The sequence below is a fragment of the Vulpes lagopus genome, chromosome X, assembly GCF_018345385.1.
Source record: "Vulpes lagopus strain Blue_001 chromosome X, ASM1834538v1, whole genome shotgun sequence".
Classification (NCBI taxonomy): domain Eukaryota; kingdom Metazoa; phylum Chordata; class Mammalia; order Carnivora; family Canidae; genus Vulpes; species Vulpes lagopus.
In genome coordinates this window covers 100,629,416-100,655,880 of record NC_054848.1, presented here as the reverse complement: position 1 = coordinate 100,655,880, position 26,465 = coordinate 100,629,416, and the positions used below count along the sequence as shown (strand labels likewise).

At 35.0% G+C, this 26,465-nt stretch overlaps 1 protein-coding gene and 1 long non-coding RNA gene across 7 annotated transcripts in view; one reads left to right on the top strand and one right to left on the bottom strand.

Moving 5' to 3' along the window:
• Positions 1-26,465, top strand: part of SMARCA1 (SWI/SNF related, matrix associated, actin dependent regulator of chromatin, subfamily a, member 1) — a 73,243-nt gene that overhangs the window by 32,316 nt on the left and 14,462 nt on the right. For all 6 annotated transcript variants that reach the window (XM_041741759.1, XM_041741754.1, XM_041741758.1 and 3 more), the window contains 9 exons: positions 1,474-1,606; positions 2,418-2,566; positions 3,351-3,470; positions 8,769-8,879; positions 9,143-9,256; positions 17,837-17,959; positions 20,688-20,820; positions 24,123-24,241; positions 24,350-24,562. In XM_041741759.1, the coding sequence (XP_041597693.1) occupies positions 1,474-1,606; positions 2,418-2,566; positions 3,351-3,470; positions 8,769-8,879; positions 9,143-9,256; positions 17,837-17,959; positions 20,688-20,820; positions 24,123-24,241; positions 24,350-24,562 (1,215 nt within the window). The remainder of the gene's footprint in view (positions 1-1,473; positions 1,607-2,417; positions 2,567-3,350; positions 3,471-8,768; positions 8,880-9,142; positions 9,257-17,836; positions 17,960-20,687; positions 20,821-24,122; positions 24,242-24,349; positions 24,563-26,465) is intronic.
• Positions 6,408-26,465, bottom strand: part of LOC121483321 — a 37,125-nt gene continuing 17,067 nt past the window's right edge. Inside the window, exon 3 of the long non-coding RNA XR_005985730.1 lies at positions 6,408-6,439. This is a non-coding gene — a long non-coding RNA (uncharacterized LOC121483321). The remainder of the gene's footprint in view (positions 6,440-26,465) is intronic.

Genomic DNA, 26,465 nt, shown 5'->3' with positions numbered 1-26,465 from the left:
TTAAAGTCACATGTCAATGAGGCTTAGCTTAGAAGTCCTTCCTTTTTTTAAGATTTTATATGTTTATATTTTTTGGTGCTGAAACCTGGGAGTGAACTCACCACCTTCCGTTTTAAATTTTTTTATAACAGAGAACTGAAAAATATTGACTATCAGGGCATTTTTATTTTTATTTTGTTTTTTTAAGATTTATATTTTTAGGGGCAGAGGGAGAGACTTTCAAGCAGGCTCCCTGCTAAGCACGAAGCCTGATGCGGGGCTTGATCTCATGACCAGTGAGCTCATGACTAATGAGATCATGACCTAAGTGGACACCAAAGAGTCAGGCACCCCAGGATGTTTTTAGATTGAAATGCTTTTTTATCATCACTTTAGCATGGTACTGAGGTACCTGTTTGATATGAGCTACCTGTTTGATATGACTCCATAGGAGTAAGCCCCAGTAAGTTACAGCGTTATTAAACTGGGAAACCTGTTGATAACACTTCATTTCCTTAAAATTGTGAGACTATAGCTGATCTTTCATGATTGACTGATTTGAGTTTGAAATTTTAAGTTTGTATAGGGGTGTTGTATTCTCATTCAATGTGCTTTGTTGAAATTGTTGCTGAACTCTAGTGTTTTTATATTTAATTCAAGGGCTGTTTTGAATCTTGTTTCTTTGATTTTTTTTTTCTCGACTGCCCTCCTCCCTTCACCTGTTTGTTCTAGCAGCTTCAGTGTTCTAAAGATAATTCCCCTGGCTGTTTTTATATTGTTGGAACTTGCCATCTGTCACCTTTACTAACTATAAACCATAGGACCAATTTTAGACCACTGTATAGTAAGGATATTAATATACCATTAATTTTTATTACCTTTTATTACACATCCTTGAATTACCTCCATAAGCAGAAAGAACTGCTTGATCATGAAATAAAAGTGACTTGCCCCCATAGCAACCATTGCTAACTACTTTGGCCCTCACAAAACTACTTGCTAGTGTGGAAGGTGTTTGCATCTAGTGGCTTAAAGTTACTTAATAAACTCTGTATAGTCCTCATCTTAAAAGGGCTTTGGCTGCTGTCTATTAATGGGACAGTATAATAATATGGGCAGATATTTTTGGTGCCAGAGACCTCTAGATATTTTTTAAGATTTTATTTATTAGAGAGAGAGAGAGCACGAGCAAGGGGAAGGGCAGAGGGAGAGAGAGATAGAGAAGCAGACTCTCCACTGAGCCGAGAGCCCAACATGGGGCTCGATCCCAGGGCCCTGAGATCATGATTTGAGCCAAAGGCAGACGCTTAACCAATTGAGCCACCAAGACGCCCCATAGATATTCTTAATACTCATCATCTTCCTTTAAAAAGTGGCAGGTCTAGAGAACTCAAAAACTAATTTAATATTCAGAATTTTATAGCATATGGTGGCTGTACTATATATTTTATCCAGAATACCCAATATATCTTATATTAGGATTCTTTCTTCTAGGATCGAGCACATCGTATTGGTCAAAAGAAGCCAGTACGTGTGTTCCGTCTCATCACTGATAACACCGTTGAAGAAAGGATTGTAGAAAGAGCAGAGATAAAACTGAGACTTGACTCAATTGTTATACAACAAGGTATTTATACTTGTAAACTTAATTAGGTGTTTTTAAAAAAAATATGCAATTATCTTTAAAGGAGATTACTTTTAATGTTGACTAAAATTCATAGACTTACAGGAAAAAAGCCATTTTAAAAAATGCTAATTTAAATCTATTTAATTTAAATCCTTGCAATCAATATATAGAGTAAAACTAGTTGAACATCACTACCTTATAGTTGAATGCAAGTGGCATGTCTTCTGAAATACCTGATATTATTTAGCAGTTCAAATGTCTAGTTAAAATTTTCTTAAAGATATTTTTTTACTTTATTTATTTATGAGAGATAGAGCACGTGCACAGGTTCATGAGGTGGGGAGGGGAACTGCAGAAGGAGAGGGAGAAGCTTGCTCCCTGCTGAGCAGAGTTAGATTCAGGGCTCCATCCCAGGACCCTGGGATCATGACCTGAGCTGACGGCAGGCACAACCGACTGAGCCACCCAGGCACCCCTAAAAATTTTGTAAACGCATATTAGAGAGTGCCTGTCGATACAAAGAAATTTGAGCTGAAAAATGAAGTTTGAAAAATGAATAAAATGTTTCTGTTTTTCTGAGTTTTAACTGAGTTTTACAGAAGGAAACTCATTGAAATAGAAGGTATGGTAGAAGAAAAACTTGTAGGTGTGTTCGTTAATATAGCTTTAAAGCTCACTAATTTTATGTGCTTGTAAAGCTTTATTTTCAGTTAAATGTACTAGTGTCTGATTAGAACTATTATGCTATGCTTTCTCTGGAATATAATTGAATATACAAAACTTCTATTATTATTATCTTTATTATTATTAGGAAGACTCATTGACCAGCAATCTAACAAGCTGGCAAAAGAGGAAATGTTGCAGATGATACGTCATGGAGCCACCCATGTTTTCGCTTCTAAAGAAAGTGAGCTGACAGATGAAGATATTACAACTCTTCTGGAAAGAGGGGAAAAGAAGGTTAGTTAAAATGTCATTTGTTTTCATGATGAATTGCTTTAAAATCAACATACTTCAGCATGCTTAATTGGATTTGTGTTGTTTCACATGACTCATGTTCTCTCTAAGGATTTGTGGATTTATATCCAGAGGTAGTTTAGGGTTTTTTAGTTTAATTTTTTGTTAAGAACGACTAAGAACTAGAGTTTAAAAATGAGTGATCTTACGTCTCACGTTTATCGAAAATAATGTTGGTATTTACTTAAAAGCCAAATAAATTTCATGTTTAGTCATATATCAGGACTACATTTTTGCAACCTTTTTCTTGCACTGGATTGGAAATTATCTTCTGACACATTGTGTTAAGTGAAAACCTTTTGTTCATGAAATATTAAAGCATTATTTGTTAAAGTCTAATAAACTATTTCAGAATATTGCAATTTTGTGTTGAATTTACCTTTTTTGGTGGGGTTCTGAAATAGTTCTATTCTAGTCCTACCTTCTTTTTTTACAAATTATTTTGGATAATTTCAAATACACATAAAAATAGGTATTATATGACTACATCTTCACTGATAAAAGACTTTAAAGAAAGCCTGAGAATATTTGAATAACTATTTAAATATTTAAAGTACTTGGAGCAAGTAGAATTTATATTCATTTAGTATTAGCATTGCATTGTTACCGTGTAAATGAACAGATTGGATATTTCATGTCAAACCTGACTTTTAAAAAGCTAGAGAGCCCACAGATTTTTATAAGTAATTCAGCAATAATTTTCTAATTTCAATGCATTGAATTGTAGACTGCAGAGATGAATGAACGCTTGCAGAAAATGGGAGAGTCTTCTCTGAGAAATTTTAGAATGGATACTGAACAAAGTTTGTACAAGTTTGAAGGAGAAGATTATAGAGAAAAACAGAAGGTAACTTTTTATTCTCAGCCATTAGCCCCTCAAATTAGCATTTCTTCCCATAACCATTATTAAAAAACACTGACGGGGTGCCTGGCTGGCTCAGTCTGTAGAGTGTGTGACTCTTGATCTTGGGGTTGTGAGTTCAAGTCCCATGTTGGGTGTAAGGATTACTTAAAAATATAAAGAAATAAAATTAAAACAATAATAAAATTTAAAAGACCCTACTGACACTCTCCTATTTCAATGCTCTGCTATGGAGTGAAATTTGATGTAGGTCAAATCTCACGCAAGTGCTATGTTTAATAAACTTTGCTGGATGATGATGATGAGGATTGCCATCATGCTCATCATCATTTTTGCTGCTTTTGCTACTGTTGTTTTCAAGAAGCAGTACAGTACTGTGGTGGAATTCCTGAATTCTGAAGCTGAAATCCCAACTGTATCACTAATTAAGTAACTTTGGGCACTCATTTTTCTCCTGTCAGATGGAGGGTATAGTAATATATGGCATGGACAGCAAAGGTCCTTTGAGGAAATAGAGGAGTTTTATTTATTTTGTTTCAAGTTATGGCTATAATTAAAAAATGTTAGATTTAGAAATGATTTGTACAAAAAATGTAGAGTTCTCATATATCTTTCAGCTAGCTTCCCTTAATGTTAACAGTTTACATAATCATAGTACAATTATCAAATCCAGGAAATTAACACATTTTCTCCCGAATGTTCTTTCTCTGTTCCAGGGGATACAAACCAGGATCTCACATTGCAATTTGAAAAATATTTATTTTTAAGATCACTTTTAGATTCACCACAAAATCAAGTGGAAAATACAGAGTTCCCATATTCTACCTCTCCCAAACATAGCCTACTACACTATCAATATCCCACATCACAGTGGTACATTTGTTACAATTGAACCTACACTGACACATCATTATCATCCAAAGTCCATCTTTTATGTTAAGGTTCACTTTTTGTATTGTACATTCTGTGGATTCAGATAAATGTGTAATGACACGTATCCACCATTATAGTATCATACAGAGGAATTTCACTGCCCCCTAAAAGCCCTCTATGTTCTGCCTATTCATTTCTCCCTCTCTATAGCCTGTGGCAACAACTAATCTTTGTACTACCTCCATAGTTTTGCTTTTTCTAGAATATCGTATAGTTGGAGTCCTATAGTACATAGCCTTTTCACATTGGCTTCTTTCATTTAGTCCTTTGCCTTTAAGATGCCTTCGTGTTTTTTCATGGCTTCATAGCTCATTTCTTTTTTAGTACTGAGTAATACTCCATTGTCTGGATGTATCACAATTTATTTATTCATTCATCTACTAAAGGACATCTTGGTTGTCTGCAAGTTTTGGCAGTTCTGAATAAAGCTGTCAAAATCTGTGTGCAGGTTTTTGAGTGTGCATAGATTTTCAGCTCTTTTGGGTAGATGCCAAGGAGCATGACTGCTAGAGCGTATGGTAAGCTTATGTTTAGTTTTGTAAGAAGCTGCTAACCCTTCTTCCAAAGTGGCCATACCATTTTGCATTCCCATGACCAATGAATGAGAATTCCTGTTGCTCCATATCCTCACTAGCATTTGGTGTTCAGTGTTCTGGATTTTGGCCTAATAGGTGTGTAGTAGTATCTCATTCTAATTTGCATTTCACTGACATAAGATGTTGAGCACCTTTTCATTTATTTCTATCTGTATATCTTCTTTGGTGAGGCATCTATTCAGGTTTTTTGCCCATTTGTAAAATCAGGTTTTCTTAGTGTTGAATTGTAAGTTTTTTTGTATATTATATTTTGAATAACAGTCCTTTATAAGATGTGTTTTGCAAATATTCTTTATGTGCATTTTTCTTATTCTCTTGACCCACATTGCATTTTTTTTTTTTGCTGTGTCCTTTTTGGCTCCTTAATTTGAATTAGTCCTCAGCCTTCCTTTGTCTTTCATGATCTTTACACTTTTGAAGAGTATTTGTTAGTTGTTTTGTAGTTTTGGGGTTTGTTTGACATTATCTCATGACTGGATTGAGATTATGTATTCTTTGGCAAGAATGCCATGGCAGAGATATTAAGTCTTCAGTATATTTTACCAGGGAATATAAGATGTTGGTGTCATATTACAGGAAATATTAACTTTGATCACTTAGTTGAGGAGGTGTCTGCTTTGTTTCTTCACTGTAGAGTTACCATTTTCCCCTTTTACTTGATAAATGTCTTGGGGAATATATTCCTCAAATACATACCCACTGATTTTAGCATGTATTGGTGGAGTTTGCCTGCAAGTTATAATTGTGTTTGTCTAATAGTAATTTTGTATTTCTTTCATTCCACCTACATTTATTAGCTGGGATTTTTCTGTAAGGAATATCTGTTTCTTCTCCTCATTTGTTTTCTAATCATTTATTTATATCAGCATGGACTCATGGATAGTTAATTTCTTGAGTTATAATACAGTTTTATCATTATTTTGTTTGCTGAAATTGTTCTGTAAGCTGTTATATTTTTAACTCACAGAAATGAATTCTGTTAAAATAAGAAAGCTTATTTTTGGATATTGATTTTAATGAAGAACGAGACGTGAGCCATTTTAGTTTGCATTGCAACTAGTATGCTGATAATGCTTTGTTGCTGTCATTATTTCTGGTAGTTTTTAGTGTCGTGACTTACATCTATCTGGTTGTTCTATCTATAACCTTAATTTAGACTCCTTCCATTTTATTCTGATGAGATGAACATGATGACTAGCATGAATAAGGTAGAAATTGTTTTTAGATCCCATTGTGTGATATGAATTTTAAAAATTTTACAGTTACTTCTATGGACTCATTGGTATTAGGGGTGTTTTATAAAGTGGAAAAATATTAAACAGTCTAAATATCAGTGGAGTGTCTAATCTATATTCTTAGAGTAAAATTAGACTAGTAAAATACTTACCTATTTCTAATGCAGCAGGTTTTCTTGTGCTTCCAATTCTAGGAAAATAATGTACAAATACAGAGAAATATTAGTTGTAATTATGATTACTTATATTTTTATTGTTGAATGACAAAGTCAGATTTTAGAAATGTTCTGATTTGAGATTATCTTTTATTTTTGGATTTTCATATTTTCTAGATAGGTTCTTAAAATATGTTCAAATTATCTTTTGAAGAGAATTGAAAACCTATAAGAATGTTGTTTTTACATAAATCATGGGAATTACACAATGAGATTTTCATGTGATTTGTTGAACCAGTTGTATTACTTTATAACCATACCTGGTAAATTAAGTCATTATGACTGACATTGATCCTGAAGAAATTAATCTGAATTATTTTGTATTAGTGTACTCTTATCTAAAAGCAACGAATTCAGCATGATTTAGTTTTTTTTGAAAGTTTGGGAATTGGCTCTTAATACTTATTCCACATTTGAATACCTAGACCTGCATATAAGTATGGGTTAAACGGCCAGTACATTACTTTTGACCAAGTTAATTTAAATTATTCTTGATTTATTTTCATTCCAATTGGGAAAAATAACATATTGGTTATTTATAAAATATCTTTTCTATCAAAGGGGGAAAACAAAACTACTTTTATTCTTTGGGTATTTCTTATGTAAACTCACATTACAGTGTCTATATCTCATAGAATCTTAGAGTTAAAAGATAACCTCGAGATCATTTAGTCTAACCTTTTTGTAATTAAGAAATCCCATTTATAGCATGTGGGGCAGTTATTCAGCCTTTATTTGAATGTGGTCGTATTGGGAATTTTCATTTTAGGAGAGTTCATTTTACTGTTTTATATTTTTTGGTTCTCAGAAAACTTCTTATTTGACTTAAAAGCTCCTTGATGAAAGAGATTATTTTATTCATCTTTGTATCCCTGACACTGACTTGTAAATGATACATTAGGTACCTAACACATATTTGTTAATTTATATAGTTAGCAGTCTACTTTCCACATTGGTTTTAACATATGGATTAGCAGAGAACTGCATTCTTTTCTAGTTAATAGGTTTTTATGTATATGAATGCTACCTTTATGTCTGTCTTTAGTTTTTACTTCTTTGGATACTGTGAGAGTTTGTAGATCTCTAGCCATCTGAGTCATCTTAGTTTATTATCCACTTTTAACCTGTGATACCAAGGTTGGTTGGAACTCAACCCTTCGATAAGATCAAATAGAGTGGGATCATTAATTGGAGATTAATGGCTTCTCTTGTGTGCAGGTACTATGAAATCAAGAAAAACACCTGAACTGTAAAACCATCCCTATAGATTCCAGAATTTTGTATTGTCAGTTTTGCCTATTGGCTTTTAAATTGTATTTTCTAGCTGATATTAGGGTAGAGTTTTGTAATGCTACCTAACCATCGTTCACCCAACTTTGGGTGTTTAATAATAATTTAGGTTTAACTCCTGGCAGTTTATCTAATGCCTTCACTTATATGGTCACATTAATACTCAAGGTAGGTGTTACTATTCCCATTTCACAGAAGGGGGAATTAGTTTTCCCGAAGTTATACAACTGGTAAAGTGGCGGAACCTGGTTTCAAATTCAGTTCTTTGCTGATTCCACTGACTCCCCACGGCTACCTTACCAAGACCTTATTTTATTTTGTGTTTTTAATATTTTATTCATTCATATGAGAGAGAGAGAGAGAGAGAGACAGAGAGAGAGAGACAGAGAAAGCATGAGCAGAGGGGAGAGGCAGAGGGAGGGGGAGAAGCAGACTTCCTACTGACCAAGGGAGCCTGATGCAGGGCTGGATCCCAGGACTCTGAAATCATGACCCGAGCAAAAGGCAGACACTTAACTTTGTGAGCCACCCAGGCGCTCCATCTTACTTCATTTTAAAATTTCTCTTTATTTGAAGGGACATATGCCTATTGTGTTGATATTCATCACTTACCTCTTTCAGCTACTTTTTAATTCATACAGTTAACACAGTTACCAGAATCAATTTTAGTTTTCTATATTAGATACTATGTATTTCGACATAAAATACTAGCCTGATTGTGCAAATTCTCCTCAATTACTAAGGAAGAACTAAATTTTTTAGTGAGAACTAAACTTACTTACAAAAAAGAAAGAAACCAAAAGCATTCTTTTACCTAAACGTGGCATAGACAGTTCAAGGGTTTGGAATTTGAGATGTATAATTGTGACTTCTAAATTGCAAGTTTTGTTTATTCTGAATGGTTGTAGTTTTCTCATGCTTCTTCTTTTTTTTCTCATGCTTCTGCAATCTTGATGTATTTGAGTTTCATAAACATTTTTGACTAATTAAATTCCTTGTTCTTGTTGTGTATAGCTTGGGATGGTGGAATGGATTGAACCTCCTAAACGAGAACGCAAAGCAAACTACGCAGTGGATGCCTACTTTAGAGAGGCTCTACGTGTCAGCGAGCCAAAGGTTCCAAAGGTAAAACAGTATAAGACCAGTTTTTATGTTCTACAGCAGAATTCTCTTGTAACATGGTCTGTGATTTACATTGACTTGTGTCAGTGCAACAGCATTATAATCCTTAAAATATAACAACAATGTAGAAAAGTACTTGATATGGCCCAGCCATATAAAGGCATTCCATTATATTTATTTTTCTATATATAAAATAAATAGTAAAAGAACTATGTTCACTTCATGTACTGAAAACAAATATATATGTAATGCATTTTCCCCCATAGGCTCCACGACCTCCAAAGCAGCCAAATGTTCAGGATTTTCAATTTTTCCCACCACGTTTATTTGAGCTCTTGGAAAAGGAAATTCTTTATTACAGGAAGACAATAGGCTACAAGGTAATTTTTCAAGTTCTTGTTTATTTAACTTATTTTTATTTTTTAAAGTTTTTAGATTAGTATAATGTAATCTTTTAAGTGAATATAATCTATTAAATTAGACTGCAAGCATTCCATTTTAATGTGAGAGAACATAAGAGTACATCAAAACAGTGGTGTTTCTAAATCCAAAGAGGAGGTTTAATTGGAAGTAAAGCATCAAACTACCAAATCACCAGTAGGATCATCACAAAATGAGATTAATGGAGAATTATTCAGTATTTCAAAAATAATGATAATAATATATATATTATTTTAATAATGCTAATGTTTGAGTGGTGAAAGAATATGTAGAAAGATATACAATAGGCATATGTTTAACTAGAAGTGAATATATGAAAAAAAGAAGTGAATATATGCTAGATGAGAGGAAGTTTTTAATCATTTTCCTTACTATGACCAAGAAATAGTTCTTTTGTATTTATTGTTCTTTGGTTGATGGAAGCCCTGTTGGTAGTTATTAGATTGTTGTCACTTAGGTGTTAAAGATAATGATAAATGTGATAACAAATTCTAACATTTTAAAATTGTTTCTTGGAAAACAAGATTCTTATTTATATAGGTAGATAGGAAGGAACCCATTTTTAGTGAGTGAAATGTTTATCACCCTAAAGCTAACACACTGAGAGATTAAGCATAACTCGTTATTCTATATGCTGAAACTGACTTTCCAGAGAATGGAAAGGGATATCAAATGTATAAAATTCAGTAGTATAAGCAAAATTATAGAAATATTAACACTATTATAATTTTATGGTTTTCTTTTATGAATTGGAAGCTTGTTTTAAAATTTATTTTGTGAATCTTTATCGCAAGTGGAACTGTGCCCGATTATTTTGATTAGTAGCTGTAATGTGACTAGACAAGCTCCATGGATAATAAGATAGTTCATTTATGTTTTGGAACTAGAGTGGATCCCTAGAGTATTTCCGCTGTTTGTCCAAAGTGAGAGCATTACCATTTGAAATGGACAAAACAGGGTTTGCTTGCTATTTGTGTGCCAAATTTCAATATATATAAACAGGAACAAGAAACTGAAGGTGAATATAAGTAGTTAGTTATAATCTGACTAGGGAAATATTGCATTTAAATCTATTTAACATGACTGGATAAAATCTGTCTTAGGAAGTTGTCAAAGAATAAAAGTACCCATGGTTGAACATTCAGACCAGGAATAAAATCAGTTTCAAAGAAAGTGAAAATGGTGATATACCAAAAGAAACAGGAAATTCTAGATTCAAAATAAAAATGAAAATAGTTAAATTAATAAAGTAACAATATTTCATGAGGTAAACAAATATATCTATTATCCCAGTAAAAGTCAAAAAAGTTTAGGTTTAGATCATTATTTTGTTACTTTTGTGGACTATTATTAGTGAGACTTGAAAAGTAATTGAAATGTTAAGCCCAGTTAGTAATCAGCCAAATATCTGTGTAGAGCATTTTATAATTTATGAAATGCTTTATCACATACTTTATTTGATTTCTAATAGCCCTCTGAGATAGATGTTATTATAACCTCCATGTAAGAGGTGAGGAGACTAAAGTTCTGAGAGGTCAAAAGACTCATTCAAGGTCATATAGCTAACAGAATTGCCAAGGGTGCTGGTCTCCAGTCCGGGTCCTCAGTGTTCAAATGCTATGCTCTTTCCACTCAGACATTCTGCGCTATTTCTGCATGTGACATAACCCTGCTGCTTTTTGCAGCCCTAAATAAGGACTGTGTTTATAGTGGTGTAACATGTTGTTTGGGAGGTGAGCCAAGTGGTAGTCAAATAGCAGCAATAAAAAAAATCATCTCTGCCAATATAAGTGTTTATGCTCCTTCTTTGGAGATCCTGAGATTCTGTTCCCTGCAATAATATAAGCACCCACCACATCCTCACCACAGCTCTGGTTTTAATGCAAGCAGTGCCTTTCATTACAGGCAGTTTGTGGTTAGGGGTGAGGTTTCATAATCACAGTTGGGTGGTGGCCAACTGGAAGGATATAGAGGAGAGAGAAACATTAGAGGAGGGAGGAATGAAGGGACAGCTGCAAAGAGTGACAAGAAGGAGGCAGGTGGAAGAAGGGACGACAGGGATGAATGAGGAATGGGAAGATGGCATGGAATCCATGCTATGGCACCGTACTCTTTTCCTCACCTCCCAGGGATAAATGACAGAAAGAAGTATGAGTGAAAAGAGGGTTGGTTTTCATTTAATCCATACTTGTTGAGTACTCTGCTGTGTCAGGTCCTATGCCACACATTGACGATATAGTGAATAAGACAGACAAGATCCTTCAGTCCATGCAACTTGTGTTCTAATAGAGCAGACAGATATTAAGCTGATACCACAGAGTAATGACATTATTTGTTTTCTGTGCTTACAGAGGGTGCTACAATGGAGCATGACAAAGGTATCTAATATGGTTTGGGAGATCAGGGAGATGATCCCTAAGGAAGTGTTACTACATTGAGATCGGAGAGATGCACAGGAATTAGTCAAGTGAGGTGTGGGGGGAGAAGAGCTCAGGCAGGGAAGCCATAAGTACAGAGTGTTGCAGTAGGAAGGATGATGGTTCCTTCAGAAACTGAAGGCAGGAGTGTTGGTAAGGAGGGAGCAGTGCGAGTTGGTGAGTGAGTAGAGTCAGATCATGTGGAGCACTGAACGTTAATTGTAGGTCACATTAATTAGGTTAAACTTTAGGTTAAACCACTGAGGTGCTTTTAAGGTGGAGGGATGGGTGGGTGGTAAAATACTAATAGCAGATACTTATTTAGTCCTTACTTGTGTTCCTTTCTGTTCTTAGTACTTTTAAAAGATCAGCTCATTATCCTCATAACAGCCTTGGGACTATATATCCCTGTTTTACAGATGGGGAAACCAAGGCACATAGAGGTGAGGTAATTTGCCCTAGGTCAAACAACTTTTAAGTGGTAGAGTATGATCAGATTTATATTTTAAAAGATCACTCTGGCTGCAATACAGAGAATGACAAGTTTTTCCCGGGAAACCAGCCAGGAGGCTGAAGTGTGAAAAGATGGTGGTGGCTTGGAGTGGTGGTGATGGTGGAAGGAAAATCCATCCCCTACCACTCTACTAGCCTTGTCATCTCTTTAGCTTCATTTTGGATTGCCTTTGTGTATCATCTTAAGACTTACCTTGATCCTCCATAAATGCATATTTAGCTGAGGATTTATAAGACAAATAAGAGTACATTCTGGATATTGGCTCTTTCTGAACCTTGTCTCTTCCATTCTTTACCAGGGGATGCAGACCTGAGCTAAGGTGGGTGCTTTAATTGGGTAGGTGTTGTGTTTGAGTTCAGAGTATGGACAGATGAGCATGGCATGCTAGTCATTTGCAAAAGCTGTTTTTTTTTTTTTTGCAAGGATGATGTGATATTGATAACTGTTATACATATCTTCTCAAAGATACTTAGCATTGTTTTTTCTTCCCCTATAGCTCCAGAAAACCCAGTAGAGCCACAAAATGAGTGGAGCAATAGCTTATTCTCATTTGAAAAGAATTGCTACAGTGCAGTTACCTGGTATTCTCTGTGTATAGTTAGGTTCTCAGAAAGGGACTCCTTTCCTCCTTCTGCTTATAGGATTGCTAGCTTAGGGGAGAGAGGTGTAGTCTTATAGCTGAGGGTATTGTACACAGTACTGTTCTGTCCATTTTGAGTCCCCATAGTTTTACTCTGTAGTGATTTTGGGTGAGACCAGTAAGGGGCTCGGTACTTTTTTTTTTTCAAATATTTTATTTTTATTTATTTGAGAGAGAGAGAGAGAGAGAGAGAGAGAGAGAGAGAGAGAAAGCTAGCGAGCATGAGCAGGAGGGGCAGAAGCAGAGGGAGAAGCAGAGCTCAATCCCAGGATCCCAAGCTTATGACCTGAGCCAAAAGCAGACGCTTAATGACCCAGCCACCCAGGCGCCTTGGGCTCTGTACTTTTGAAGCAGTTGGTAAGGAGCATTTTGCTCCAGAGCCTGCTTATTTGCATTTTTATTTTCTATTTTGTTCCCCCTGCCCCCGATATTTACCACAACAAGGTCACAACAATATTGCTCGTGATAAGATCTGGAATTAAAGAGTTTTGTTTTAGTTGAGACTGAGAAATACTATTTGTTTTGCCCTAACCACTTGGTGGATAGCAGTGCATTATGTGCTAATTCTCCCTGCTGTCTAAGCTTTGACCTTGTTGCAAGTTAGACACATTCAGAAGCTTTATTGCTTTTGCAACTTAAAGGAATTACTTAATGTATTTAATCACGGTGTTCCCTGAAATCTTTTTATTGGTAGTGGATGACTTAATTGAAATTTCAATTGCAGAATTAAAAATATCCAGAGAATCTAGAAGTCTCGTTGAATCTAAGACCTGGAGTGAAAGACTTTGGCTGTATTTGAAGCTGAAGAAAGCTGTAGAACATTCTAACATTTATTTTCCATAAAAAATTCTTTAGAGACAGATACAAACATTTGACAAATGAAGGAAGTTCCATAATCTTTGTGAGTTTTGGTAATGTGCCATTGTGAGCCACCTGTTTGCAGTGGTAGAACAGTACAGTGTGCTGATTTCAGTTTCTGTGCCACCACATTTAATTCATTATTCCATATTTCTGTGAAATGCTTGCTAAAACTCAATCTAGCCAAGACCAGAATTTTTCCTCACTTTTCAATGGAACACAGCTCTTAATTGAAAATGCCTTAGTGTGTCTGACTAGAAATCTAAGTAATAATTGAGATGTTTCCTTTTGAAAGATAACTTTAATTAAATTGTGGCTGTATTATGTGTTACTGGGGGCCAACAGTAAGACACACAGTATGAATGCTTGGGTTAGCTTCTAGGTATCCCTTTAGTATTTTTGGTCTATAATTTGTCTACTTAATTCTTACATAGCACTTTGAAATCACTCCAGGAAGTTTAGTGCTGATAAGAACCTCATAAAGTAAAAAATGAATAGCTTTTAAAAATGATGAATATTAAGGACTTTTTTCTTATGGGAGGAGATATAAGAATGTAGGAATTTTGAGTCATTTCTAATTCTAAAAATTTTAGCAGTATTTGAATTAAATTTTATGTATTTGAATTAAAATTAGTAAACATAACATTGATGAAGTCATTCTAAAGTTTTGCTGTATTAAAAATATGAACAGTGGATGTGGAAGAAGTAGTCTGCCATGGAGCCTAAAATCTAAAATCTATTGGTATAATATAATATGATTTTACTTTTATTAAAGTTCAGGTGGAAATTTTTAGTACTGGGGATATCTGCATAGGAATAACAATTTATTTTGTGTGGGTATGTTTCCAGGTATGTTTCCATTTTCTGGCATAAAATTTGGTGTTTATGAAATACTTTGTTAAAGTATGGTTTGTTGGACATGGAAATTTCGAAGCTATTTGATAGAGAAATGTCTTAAAATTAAAGAGGTTTTTCTTCAGTTAAAATTAAAATTTGAAGCCAAAGTAATTTCACATACCAGCAAGGATCTGTTAAAACTTTTAAAGCTATATCTGTAATTTTTCCCAAAAATTTTGTTATAAAAATTGTAAACATACAAAATATTGAAGTAACTATACAGTGAAATCTATGTACACAACCACATATATTCTCCAGTTTACATCTTGCTGTGTTTACTTTATCATCTATTTGTCCATTTGTCCAGCCTCTAGCAAATGGATATCCAACTTATTTTTTTATGCACTTCAAACTTGCAGATATAAGTATATTTTACCTGGAAACACTTCAATATGCATATCATTAGCCAGGGTTCAATATTTACTCACTTTTTTTTAAGGTAAAATTTGCATACAATGAAATGTATAAATCTTAAGTGTTTTATTCAATTTATTTTGACAAATGTATATGCTGACATAACTGAAACCCCTATAAAAACATAGAACATTTCTGTCACTCTAGAAAGTGCCTCTTCCCAGTCAATTTCTATACTCACTTCCCAGAGGCAACCACTGTTCTGATATTATTTTCCTCCATAGATTAGTTATTTCCTTAGAATTTCACATAAATGGAATCAAACATTATGTGTAAGGTGTCTTTCCCTTAGCATAATGTTTTTGAGTTGCATTCGTGTCCCATTATCAGTTACTCATTCCTTTTCATTGCTGAGTACTATTCCATTGTAAGAATATATCACAGTTTGCTTATCCATTCTCATGTTGGTAGACATCGGGCTGTTTTCTGGTTTTTGGCTGCTATGAGTAAAGCTGCTGTGAACATGTGTGCAAAGGTCTTTGTATAGATAGATATATTAGGAATGGAATTGCTGGTGTGCCTATAATTTAAAACTTGAATTTAGCTATTGTAAAAGCTATTTTTTATATTTATTTTTGATAAAAGTTACTTTTGATCATGCTTGTCACTGAACTGCATCTCATTTTTAACTTATACCTTCTTTTCTATTTCCATTTGTTACCATCCTAGGCCAGATGATCATACCTCATTTCTAGATTATGACCATTCAGCTGGTTCTCTTACCTCTAGTTGCTTCCCTCCTTCAATCCATCCATCACAAAGCTTACAAGTGAGAACACTACATTTTGGCACTTTAGTCTTTTACTGAAAAATCTCTAATGGTTGCTGTTGTCTACTGTATAGTTTTTGTTTAAGTAGGCTCACTGCCCAGCATGGGGCCTGTCATAGGGTTTGAACTCATGACCCTGAGATCAAGACCTGAGCTGCGATTAAGAGTCACATGCTTGCCTGAGCCACCCAGGTGCCCCACTACTGTGTAGTTTCAAAAGCCCTTATAAATCTATCTCAACCTGGCCTTGTTTCTTATCCCTTTATAATATAAACCCTATATGGTCTTTCCTGGCCTTACTTTCACCACTTTTGCCCATATTGTTCCAGCCTAGAATGTTTCCCTCTTCTTCTCCATGTCCCCAAATCCTTAGAATTTAGAATTCCATAACTAGGTTGTGATCTTCCTGTAGGCAAGGACCATATCCACTACTTTTATATTTCAATGAATACCTATCATAGTGCTATGGACATAATAGACATTTATTTATTTTTTAAAGATGTTATTTATTTATTCATGAGAGACATAGAGAGAGAGAGAGGCAGAGGCATAGACAGAGGGAGAAGCAGGCTCCCTGCAGGGATCCCAATCTGGGACTTGATCCCAGGACTCCAGGATCACGCCCTGGGCAGGCGCTAAACCGCTGAGCCGCCCAGGGATCCCCCCATAATAGACATTTAATCAGTACTTATTTGATTGTCTGGTACTGATGATTGCACATGAACATGTTTTTTTTTTCAGTAATTCTTTTAGACCCAGTTAGTAGGGTTTACATTTAAAAAACCATTGGATGCAATTGTTTTAAGAAATACTTAGTTCAAGGTACAATGCTATAGTTTCAAACTCTATGAGATATGTATAACAATTAGAAAAATGTACTCTGGTATGTATTATAATTACATTGTAGTAAAGCCATGATTATTTGATATCCCTAGGGAATGAGTTATTTATGGTAGGTGTGCATATCAAACAGTGGAAGGCTTAGTGTCAACCCTTTTCATGTTTAATGGAATGCTATAAATTGTACTTCACGTGTTATGTACCTGTCCTCTTAAATTAGGGTGCTTAGAGTTGTCACTGCAGGTGCACACAGACATGGTGTGGGGCTTTGGCCTGAGTGACTTAGTTTGTCACTCCATACTATGACTGCTGCTCTATACTGCTGAACTGTCCTGGTTGTCTGTGTTCACTCTGATACATTGAACATAGAGGCCACAGTTTTGAGATACAAGTGAATGGCTGACTGCTTACTTCCTTGGAGAGCTGAGCTCCTGTCCCCAGTCTTTTGGATTTGAGCTCTCTGCTTAGTTGTCAGTGTATTTGTAGCTTTGTATCTAAAAGACTAGAATTTCTGTTGGTCACTGCTACTGTAACTTTTTCTCTTGACTGCAGGTTCCATCATAGCTATTTGTGTGCTCTGCTACCCATTCCGTCATATATATTCTCTACTTTTTTTGCTTCTTCATTATCCTCTCACTTCTTCCAGTCTTTGCATTTTATGTGAAGATGCTCTCCCTCTCCATACCCTGGCAGGCAGTAAAAATCACACCTTTCTTTTTGCATTTTGAACTGATCAGAGCATTGAATGCAATCTTCAGGTGCATTGTACTTCTCTACCCTGGTCTGTATTGCCAGGTGAATATGGACTATTTCTGTTTTTTTCTGGGCTTGAGATTTTATTGTATAATGTTGATGTTGGCATAATATTATTGTTACTACCATGTATTACAGTTTTATAAGGATGTATTTTGTTCCACAGTTATGATTAAATCTAGAATATAATGTGGCATTTTAGCAAGGGGTTTAATTCTAAAATATCATGCAGCACATTTAAGAATGGTTTTTATTTTAGTAATATCATGGTAGTAAGAACATGGAGAGGATTATATGTCATTCTGGTATGACTTTAAATTGTTTACTGTTGAAATAACTCTAAGATTGATATGTGTATATACATCCTCAATTATCTTTTCCCAACAGTTTACTTTACATTCATCTCTTGGTTTATAGGTCCCAAGGAATCCTGATATTCCAAATCCAGCTGTGGCTCAAAGAGAGGAGCAAAAAAAGATTGACGGAGCTGAACCTCTTACACCAGAAGAGACTGAAGAAAAAGAAAAACTTCTCACACAAGTAAATTATTTTAAGTGCCAGAAGTGCTTCTAATTAGCTAGTAGAAAAAAGAAAAAAAAGATCACATTTATCTTTTATTGTGTGGGCTGATTAGACACATCAGCAACACTCAGGGCTATATTGTAAACATACATTAAGATAGCTATTCCTATTTTTTATTGTGTTTGTAGAATATACCCATTCAGAATTACTAGAAAATACATAAATGCAAAATATAAGTGTCAGTTATTACTAAGAAGACATGTATTTTTATCAGTCAGTTAATCCAGGTATGAATCCTGGTAGATAATAATTACTAGCATATTCTTGGAATTTTAAATTTATTTTATCGACTGTGAACTGTCCTCTGAAATTATACTCTACTAATCTTTTATTTATGGAATAATTTCATAATTCTCAAGATGCCTTTCATTCTTTCTTGGAGAGAACTTTAATACAACAATGAGAGATTTCTGAAACTTCATAAAATGATTATTGTATAATTAGAAGTTAATAGTTATTAAATAGGGAACATTTTCATTTGAACAAAATATTAATACTTTCTGGTATCGTCGCTTTAATGAGTTTAATGAGTGTAGAAACAATATACAAATAATTTATAAAAGATGAATAACCTGTAGAAGCTAGAAAAAGTTACAGCATAAAAGATCCTTGCAAGATAATAAACAAAACGTGTACTCTATGTTACCACCTTAGTATAGAAAGTTGTCAGCAAGATTTATTTATTCAGTGGATTCTTTTGAACAATATGCAAGGCACAGTGATAGGAAAGCTGCCACATTAATTACTGAAAGATAGTTTTATATTTATATCTTATTATATAGGTCTTTTCTTTGTTATGTTGTATAATTTTACTGAATGAATCTTTACAAATTATATTCATAAGCTTTTGAGCCAAATGCCTGGAAGTCATAAAGTTAAGTTTGAAAATGTAATTGCAGTTGTCTGAATATTAGGACTTAACCAAAGAATAAAATAAAACATTTAAATCTTCATGTTTTATTTTCACAATTTATTTCCTGAGTGTGAAAATAAAGTTATGGTCTTAGAATGCTACTTGGTTTACAGTATATGGTGAATGTACACTATATTGTGAATATACAGTATCAATTGAGAAATTGCTTTACTTTGTAATTAGAAGTAAAATCAATTTTTTTGCTCCTTCTAGTAGTTGAATTCATCTTTAAACGTCCTTCTCTGGTACCTTAAATAATTAATCTTTTAAAAAAATCATGGCAAAGAAAATGTGGGGTCACCTGAAATCTTCACCAGCTAAAGACTAGGGATAGAGTTTTGAACAGCCGGGGATATCACATTGTTACGGGTTGGGATATAAAGAGTAGAATACAAATTCTTTGTTTTATGACATCACAGAGCTACTAATAATACCAAAGAGATTTAAAACATTGATTAGTTCAACTGTTATGTCTTTTAATAAAGAAATTGAATGGGATCAGTAGTCTATTAATAGAAATTCTATTTATGAATACAATTTTGAATAAAAATTATGTATTCACAGTATAGTTGACCCTTCAACAATGTGGGTATTAGGGGTGCTGACTCTCCATATAAGCTGAAAAATTTCCTATAACTTTTGGCTCTCCCAAAACTTGCCTCCTGATTGACTGGAAGCCTTACTGCTGACATAAACGTCAGTTAACACATAATTTATATGTTACATGTATTACATACTGTGTTCTTACAATAAAGGAAGCTAGAGAAGAGAAAATGTTGTTAAGAAGATCATAAGGAAGAGAAGATACATTTATAGTACTGTACAGTATTTATCGAAAAAAATCCATGTATAAGGGGGCCCACACAGTTAAACACATATTATTCAAGGGTCACCTGTAGTTTGGAATGATGTAAAGACCTACAAATTTTTTTCTACATTCTTATATTTTCCTCTCTGTTTTTTTAACTAATACAATCACATTCCTTTCTTAATTTACATGGGAACAGATCTTTGAAAAAAAACTGTTGAAGTACTTGAGTATGAAGACTTCATTATTTATATTAGCATTTTTATATCATTGCATTTGTATTTTAATGTGGGCATCTATAAAGTATAGAATTAAAAACTATACAATATCTTGGAACTAGTAATAGGTTTGTTTTACTTGGAGAGAAGTACAGTCTCTTCATGATAGAAAAGCAGTTATTTTTAAAAAATATTCATTCATTCATTCATTCATTCGAGACAGAGAGAGAGGGAGAGACACAGGCAGAGGGAGAAGCAGGCTCCATGCCCGGAGCCCGATGTGGGACGTGATCCCAGGGGATCACGCCCTGAGCCAAAGGCATATGCTCAACTGCTGAGCCACCCAGGTGTCCAAAAAGCAGTTAGTTTTATAACACTCAACTTCTGATTCTAAAAAAAACCCTGGGATTTTTTTTTTTTAAATATTTTATTTATTTATTCATAGAGATGCAGAGAGAGAGAGGCAGAGGGAGAAGCAGGCTCCACGCAGAAAGCCCGACATGGGACTCGATCCCGGGGCTTCAGGATCACGCCCCGGGCTGCAGGCGGCGCTAAACCACTGCGCCACGGGGGCTGCCCTTTTTTTTTTTTTTTTTTTTTTTTTAAATATTACCCTGGGATTTTGTAAGGAGGAACATTTTAAGTCTTTTAAACTGTTTTTAATGTATCATTGTATAGAAATAAGTAGAACAATAAATGGGTTTGCTAATTTAACTTGAATTGATGATGCTTAATTTCTGTTCACAGGGATTCACAAACTGGACTAAGCGAGATTTTAACCAGTTTATTAAAGCTAATGAGAAGTATGGAAGAGATGACATTGATAATATAGCTCGAGAGGTGGAGGGCAAATCCCCTGAGGAAGTTATGGAGTATTCAGGTTTGTGTATAATTTTAGAGATAGTGTTTGATTGTATCCTTATTCATTTCTTTAGTGTCAATTTAATTGTATCATTGTTCAGAGATCTTTTAAACTTTTTCGAATAAAGTGTAGGTGAAAGTATAAAATATAATTGTATCTCCACAAAAAGATTATAAGATTTATCTAAATGGACTGCTGTTGTCCTTAGTAGTTAGCTAATAGAGCCAGATAAAGCCCTAATGAAACGAGTGTAGCCATAGAATGAGCATTGACAAAATTCTTTTCCCACTTTCTCATCTCTGAAATTTTGGTCCTCTTCTCGGCAATTCAAATCTGAGATTTCAGGTTCGGGTGATTGAATTAGTGTCTTTCTAGGTCATCCTTGATGTAGAAAACTCCTCTCGGGCCCTTTTATATCCTCAAACACCCTCAGGGTTCCAGTCAACTCTAGACAGGTCATGTGCATTCCATTAACTCGGGGCAAGCTGGAATAGATCTAAAAAGACTGGTTGAATAATTCTTTTGATTTGTTCTAGAATCATATCCCTTTCTTTCTCAGCTGTGTCTTTGGTCTTGAAGCATATAAAGTTAATACTAATTCCCATATCATAGCATACCCAACCTCAGGCTTCTGAAAGAAATCTTACTGGGATGCCTGGGTGGCTCAGTGGTTGAGCGTCTGCCTTTGGCTCAGGTCGTGATCTTGGGGTCCTGAGATTGATGCCTGTATTGGGCTCCCTGCAGTGAGCCTGCTTCTCCCACTGCCTGTGTCTCTGCCTTTCTCTCTCTGTGTCTCTCAGGAATAAATAAATAGAATCTTTAAAAAAAGAGAGAGAGAAAGAGGGACACCTGGGTGGCTCAGTGGCTGAGGGTCTGCCTTTGGCTCAGGGTGTGATCCTGGAATCCAGGATCTTGTTCTACTTTGGGCTCCCTGCGGGGAGCCTGCTTCTCCCTCTGCCTGTGTCTCTGCCTCTCTCTCTCTTTGTGTCTCTCATGAATAAATAAATCTTTTTTTAAAAAAGAGAAAGAAATCTTATTTAAAATATGTAATTATCTCTATCAAGTTTTCCATATGTAGAATAGTAAGTTTCTAACTTCCAAATAGATTGAACTTTCTTTTTCTTTAAAGATTTTATTTATTTGTTCATGAGAGACACAGAGAGAGGCGGAGACACAGGCAGAGGGAGAAGCAGTCTCCCTGCAGAGATCCCAATGTGGGACTCTATCCCAGGACCCCAGGATCACACCCTGGGCTGAAGGCAGACACTCAACCACTGAGCCACCCGGGCGTCCCATAGATTGAACTTTCAAATTTAGTCTCAATATGAGCTGTTTAGAATCTAGAGCATTTTTTTCTTATAGAAGCAATATTACGAAGTAGGTTTAGGTTTCTCTGCTAACCCCTCAAAGCCTATTCAGCTTAACAACTGAAATTCTGTGTTTTTGCAGTGAAAAATAGCAGAGAGGAAACATTATAATACTAATAAATACACCAAAAATGGATATAAACTAGAAAAAGCTTTTAATTTATCTAGAGTGTTAGTGCTTAGAGAAATCCAGGTTCATTAGAGATAAGACACTTTTTTCTTTTGGAAATCTGAAAAGAGTTTCTCTGGTGATTACCAGGGAATTTAGAGGCTGATTATATTGAGTTTTTATTTTATATAATATCAGATTTATGAGTTTCCTTTTCCTTGATTCTGGCATAATATCACTATTACTCTTAAGCTTTATCACATAAGTTTTAGAGCATTTGGGGGCTTAGGGTAAAAATAGATGAGAGAGAAAAATTCTAGCAGCATGAATATAATGTAGAGTATAAGAGATTTTGTGCAGAGGGATTTTCTGAAGTAGAATTTTCTTCAAAATAGCATCAATGTGTATGAAATTGTGGGAAAACAAGTGATTAAAAAATACAGTGTCAGGTGTTCAGGTGGCATGACTAGCTCAGGACAGCTTAATTGGGGCCCACGTCAGAGGGTAGGGAGATGCAACGGCTTTATGTAGTTTGTTACAATAAAAGAAGAAATGTATACAATTGGCTGCTTGTGAGCATATTATACATAGCAGGCATTTATATGTTGAGCGAATAAGTGAGAGAATGAAAAAATGAACAAAGGTGCTCATAAAAGTCAGAGTGACAGTTTCTCATGTGATGCTGACATGGGTGGTTAGTGTCTAGTGCAAAGAAGAAAATGACCCACTAATGTACCAATTCTGTGCTATGGGATGAATGCTTTCCCCTCAAATTCTATGTTGAGATCCTAACCCCCAACATGTGATGGTATTAGCAGGTGGGGCCTTTGGGAGGTGATGAGGTTGTAAGGGTGGAGCCCTCATGAATGAGATTAGTGCCCTTATAGAAGAGACCCCAGAGAGCTCCCTTACCCTTTCCACCATGTGAAGACACATTGGGAAAATGGTCATCTATGAACCAGGGTATGAGATCTCACTGGACTTGGAATCTGCCAGCACCTTGATGTTGGGACTTGCCAGCCTCCAGAACTGTGAGAAATAATGTTTGTTGTTGAAGCCCTACCCCCACAAAAATAGATAAAAATCAGCACTAACATTCTTTTGTGATAGGCTCTAAAAATGAGAAATTTGAGAAGGTAGAATATGCCATTAAAAGGTCTTTCACAAAAAAAAAAAAAAGTCTTTCACTGAAGTCATAACATGTGACACAAAGCTGCCAAATTTGGGTGACTTTGTGGGTTTTTTATGTTTTTTGTTTTTGAGAGAAAAGGCTGTTTCAAGTAAGTTTAGAAAACAAGATATGGGTCATTGGAAATATTGTGTGAGTGGTTCCAAAGGTAAAGTAAGAGTTTTGGTAGAAATTGCTGCTTCATAGGAAGTTTGAGTGATCTCTTGATAATGGGTTTCATTTTTGTTTTTGCATGCTAGGGAAGCTATGTACTCAAGTTTATATGGCCACCCTCTCTTCTGTTTTACTTTATGTGTATGGTCGCTTCTATATCATGTTTCAATGAAAGCAAAGCTTAAATTAACATCTGTAGTATCTTTTGAAATTCTAGTAATTTTTGATTGATAATTAAGTATTCCATAGTATTTCACGAAAAAAGATTCACTAACCTAAAACCTTCTGAGGCCTTACTTTTAAATAAGTTAAGGATATTTGATAATTGAATACACACACACACACACACACACACACACACAGAGATGAATCTGAATCTTAGTTTTAAATAGTATAAAGTTCACTGTATCATATCCTGTTAATTATTTATTCTACAGTTCCTTGGATTCATTTACTTAAGATGCTAGTACACTTACTGAAAAGTGATAATTCTGTTTTTCAGCTGTATTTTGGGAACGTTGCAATGAATTACAGGACATTGAGAAAATTATGGCTCAAATTGAACGTGGAGAAGCAAGAATTCAACGAAGGATCAGTATCAAGAAAGCCCTGGATGCCAAAGTACTGTATTTCGTAATTTTAAAATTATTATCAGGTTGTTTTAATTGACATGGTAATTAGCTTTGACTTACTGCACTTTCAAAGTGGCTATTTTGTTTAAATTTGCAGATTGCAAGATACAAGGCTCCATTTCATCAGTTGCGTATTCAGTATGGGACCAGCAAAGGAAAGAACTATACTGAGGAAGAAGATAGATTCTTGATTTGTATGTTACACAAAATGGGCTTTGATAGAGAAAACGTATATGAAGAATTAAGACAGTGTGTACGGAATGCTCCTCAGTTTAGATTTGACTGGTTTATCAAGTCTAGAACTGCCATGGTATGTATTCTTTTCTTATTTTCTTCAACTTTTTATCTTGAAAAATTTCGAATATCATATATTCATTTAGATTCTCTAATTGTTAACATTTTGTCCTCTACCCATATATGCACTTGTATATACATACATAGCATCTATATATACATATAGAATTTGTATTTTGTATTCAGAAATACAGGAACATATCTATATTTAGAAACATGTCTGTATCTGATATTCATAAATATATGTATCTAGATTTCTGAGCTAATTGAAAGTAAGCTGTGGACATCATGAGTATTCACCTCTAAATACCTAAGCATTTATCTCCTAAAAATAAGGACCTTTTCTTACATAACCACAATACCTATATCCTACCTGAAAATGTTAACATTGATTCAGTAATGTCATCTGGTACACAATCCATGTACAAAATTTTCCAATTGTTCCCAGAGTGCCTCTCATAGCTCTTTTTTTAAATTGATGTTCCAGGCAGGGTTCACATATTGCATTTGATTGTTGATTCTCTTCAGTCTCTTTCAATCTACAACTTTTTGTTTTTCATGACAATGGCTTTTTAACGTGCCTAGGCTTATTGTTTTGTAGAATCCCACATTTATCTCATTTGCTCATTGTTAGATTTAGGTTAAGCATTTTGGACAAGAATGTCACATAAGTGATGTGTATTTGTTACTGTATCACATCAGGAGGCACATTGGCCTAGGTTAATATGATGACCTCCAGAGCTGTCCTCTTTAAAGATACCTTTCCCCCTTTGTAATTAGTTAGGTGATATTTGAGACTGTGTGAATAACTTAAGGATTTTTAATGAGAAGGAATTGTTGCCTAAGTTGAGTCTTTATTTTTTTTATTTTTTATTTTTATAATTTTTATTTATTTATGATAGTCACAGAGAGAGAGGGAGAGTGAGAGAGGCAGAGACACAGGCAGAGGGAGAGGCAGGCTCCATGCACCGGGAGCCTGACGTGGGATTCGATCCCGGCTCCCCAAGATCGCGCCCTGGGCCAAAGGCAGGCGCCAAACCGCTGCGCCACCCAGGGATCCCTTAAGTTGAGTCTTTAAAAGAATATGATGAGACAGAGAATAATTAAGTAGAAGAGATATTTTAGCTTCATGCAATTTACTTTGTTACTTTCTAACATGAATTGTGTTCCTCTTAATTTCTAGTGCTTCTTGACAGTGTTCAAATTGATATTGAACACTTTTTTATTTTTATTTTTTTAAAGATTTATTTATTTATTTATGATAGACATAGAGAGAGAGAGAGAGAGGCAGAGACACAGGAGGAGGGAGAAGCAGGCTCCATGCCGGGAGCCCGACGTGGGACTCGATCCCGGGACCCCAGGATCGCGCCCTGGGCCAAAGGCAGGCGCCAAACCACCGAGCCACCCAGGGATCCCCTGAACACTTTTTTAAATATAACACATTTTTAATGTTAGCATTGTCAGTCTTTTGTCAGCTGAGGTAATTAAGACAAAAATAGATTTATATAGCCTAAAAATTAAAAGCACCAGAAACTAACAATGCAAACAATGGACCTTTTTTTTTGTTTTAGAGATGGAGAGAGGTGATGAGAGAGCGGGGGAGAGGGAGGGAGAACCTTAAGCAGGCTCCACGTCCAGTGCAGAGCTTGATGCAGGGCATGCAGTCACCACCGAGATAATGACTTGAGCTCAAATCAAGAGATAGACACTTAACTGACTGAGCCACCCAGGTACCCCCAAATAATGGACATTTTTAAGTAGTTGCTGTTTATCATAAATGTTTTCTTGACCTAAAGTGCTAATAGGGGTGTGAAGCAATGCTTAATATTTTGTTTGATTCATTTTGTATTATCAGTTCAAGCTGAATAAAAAGAAAAATCTAAAAAAAAATCTGAGTTGCTATATCGAAGACACTAATT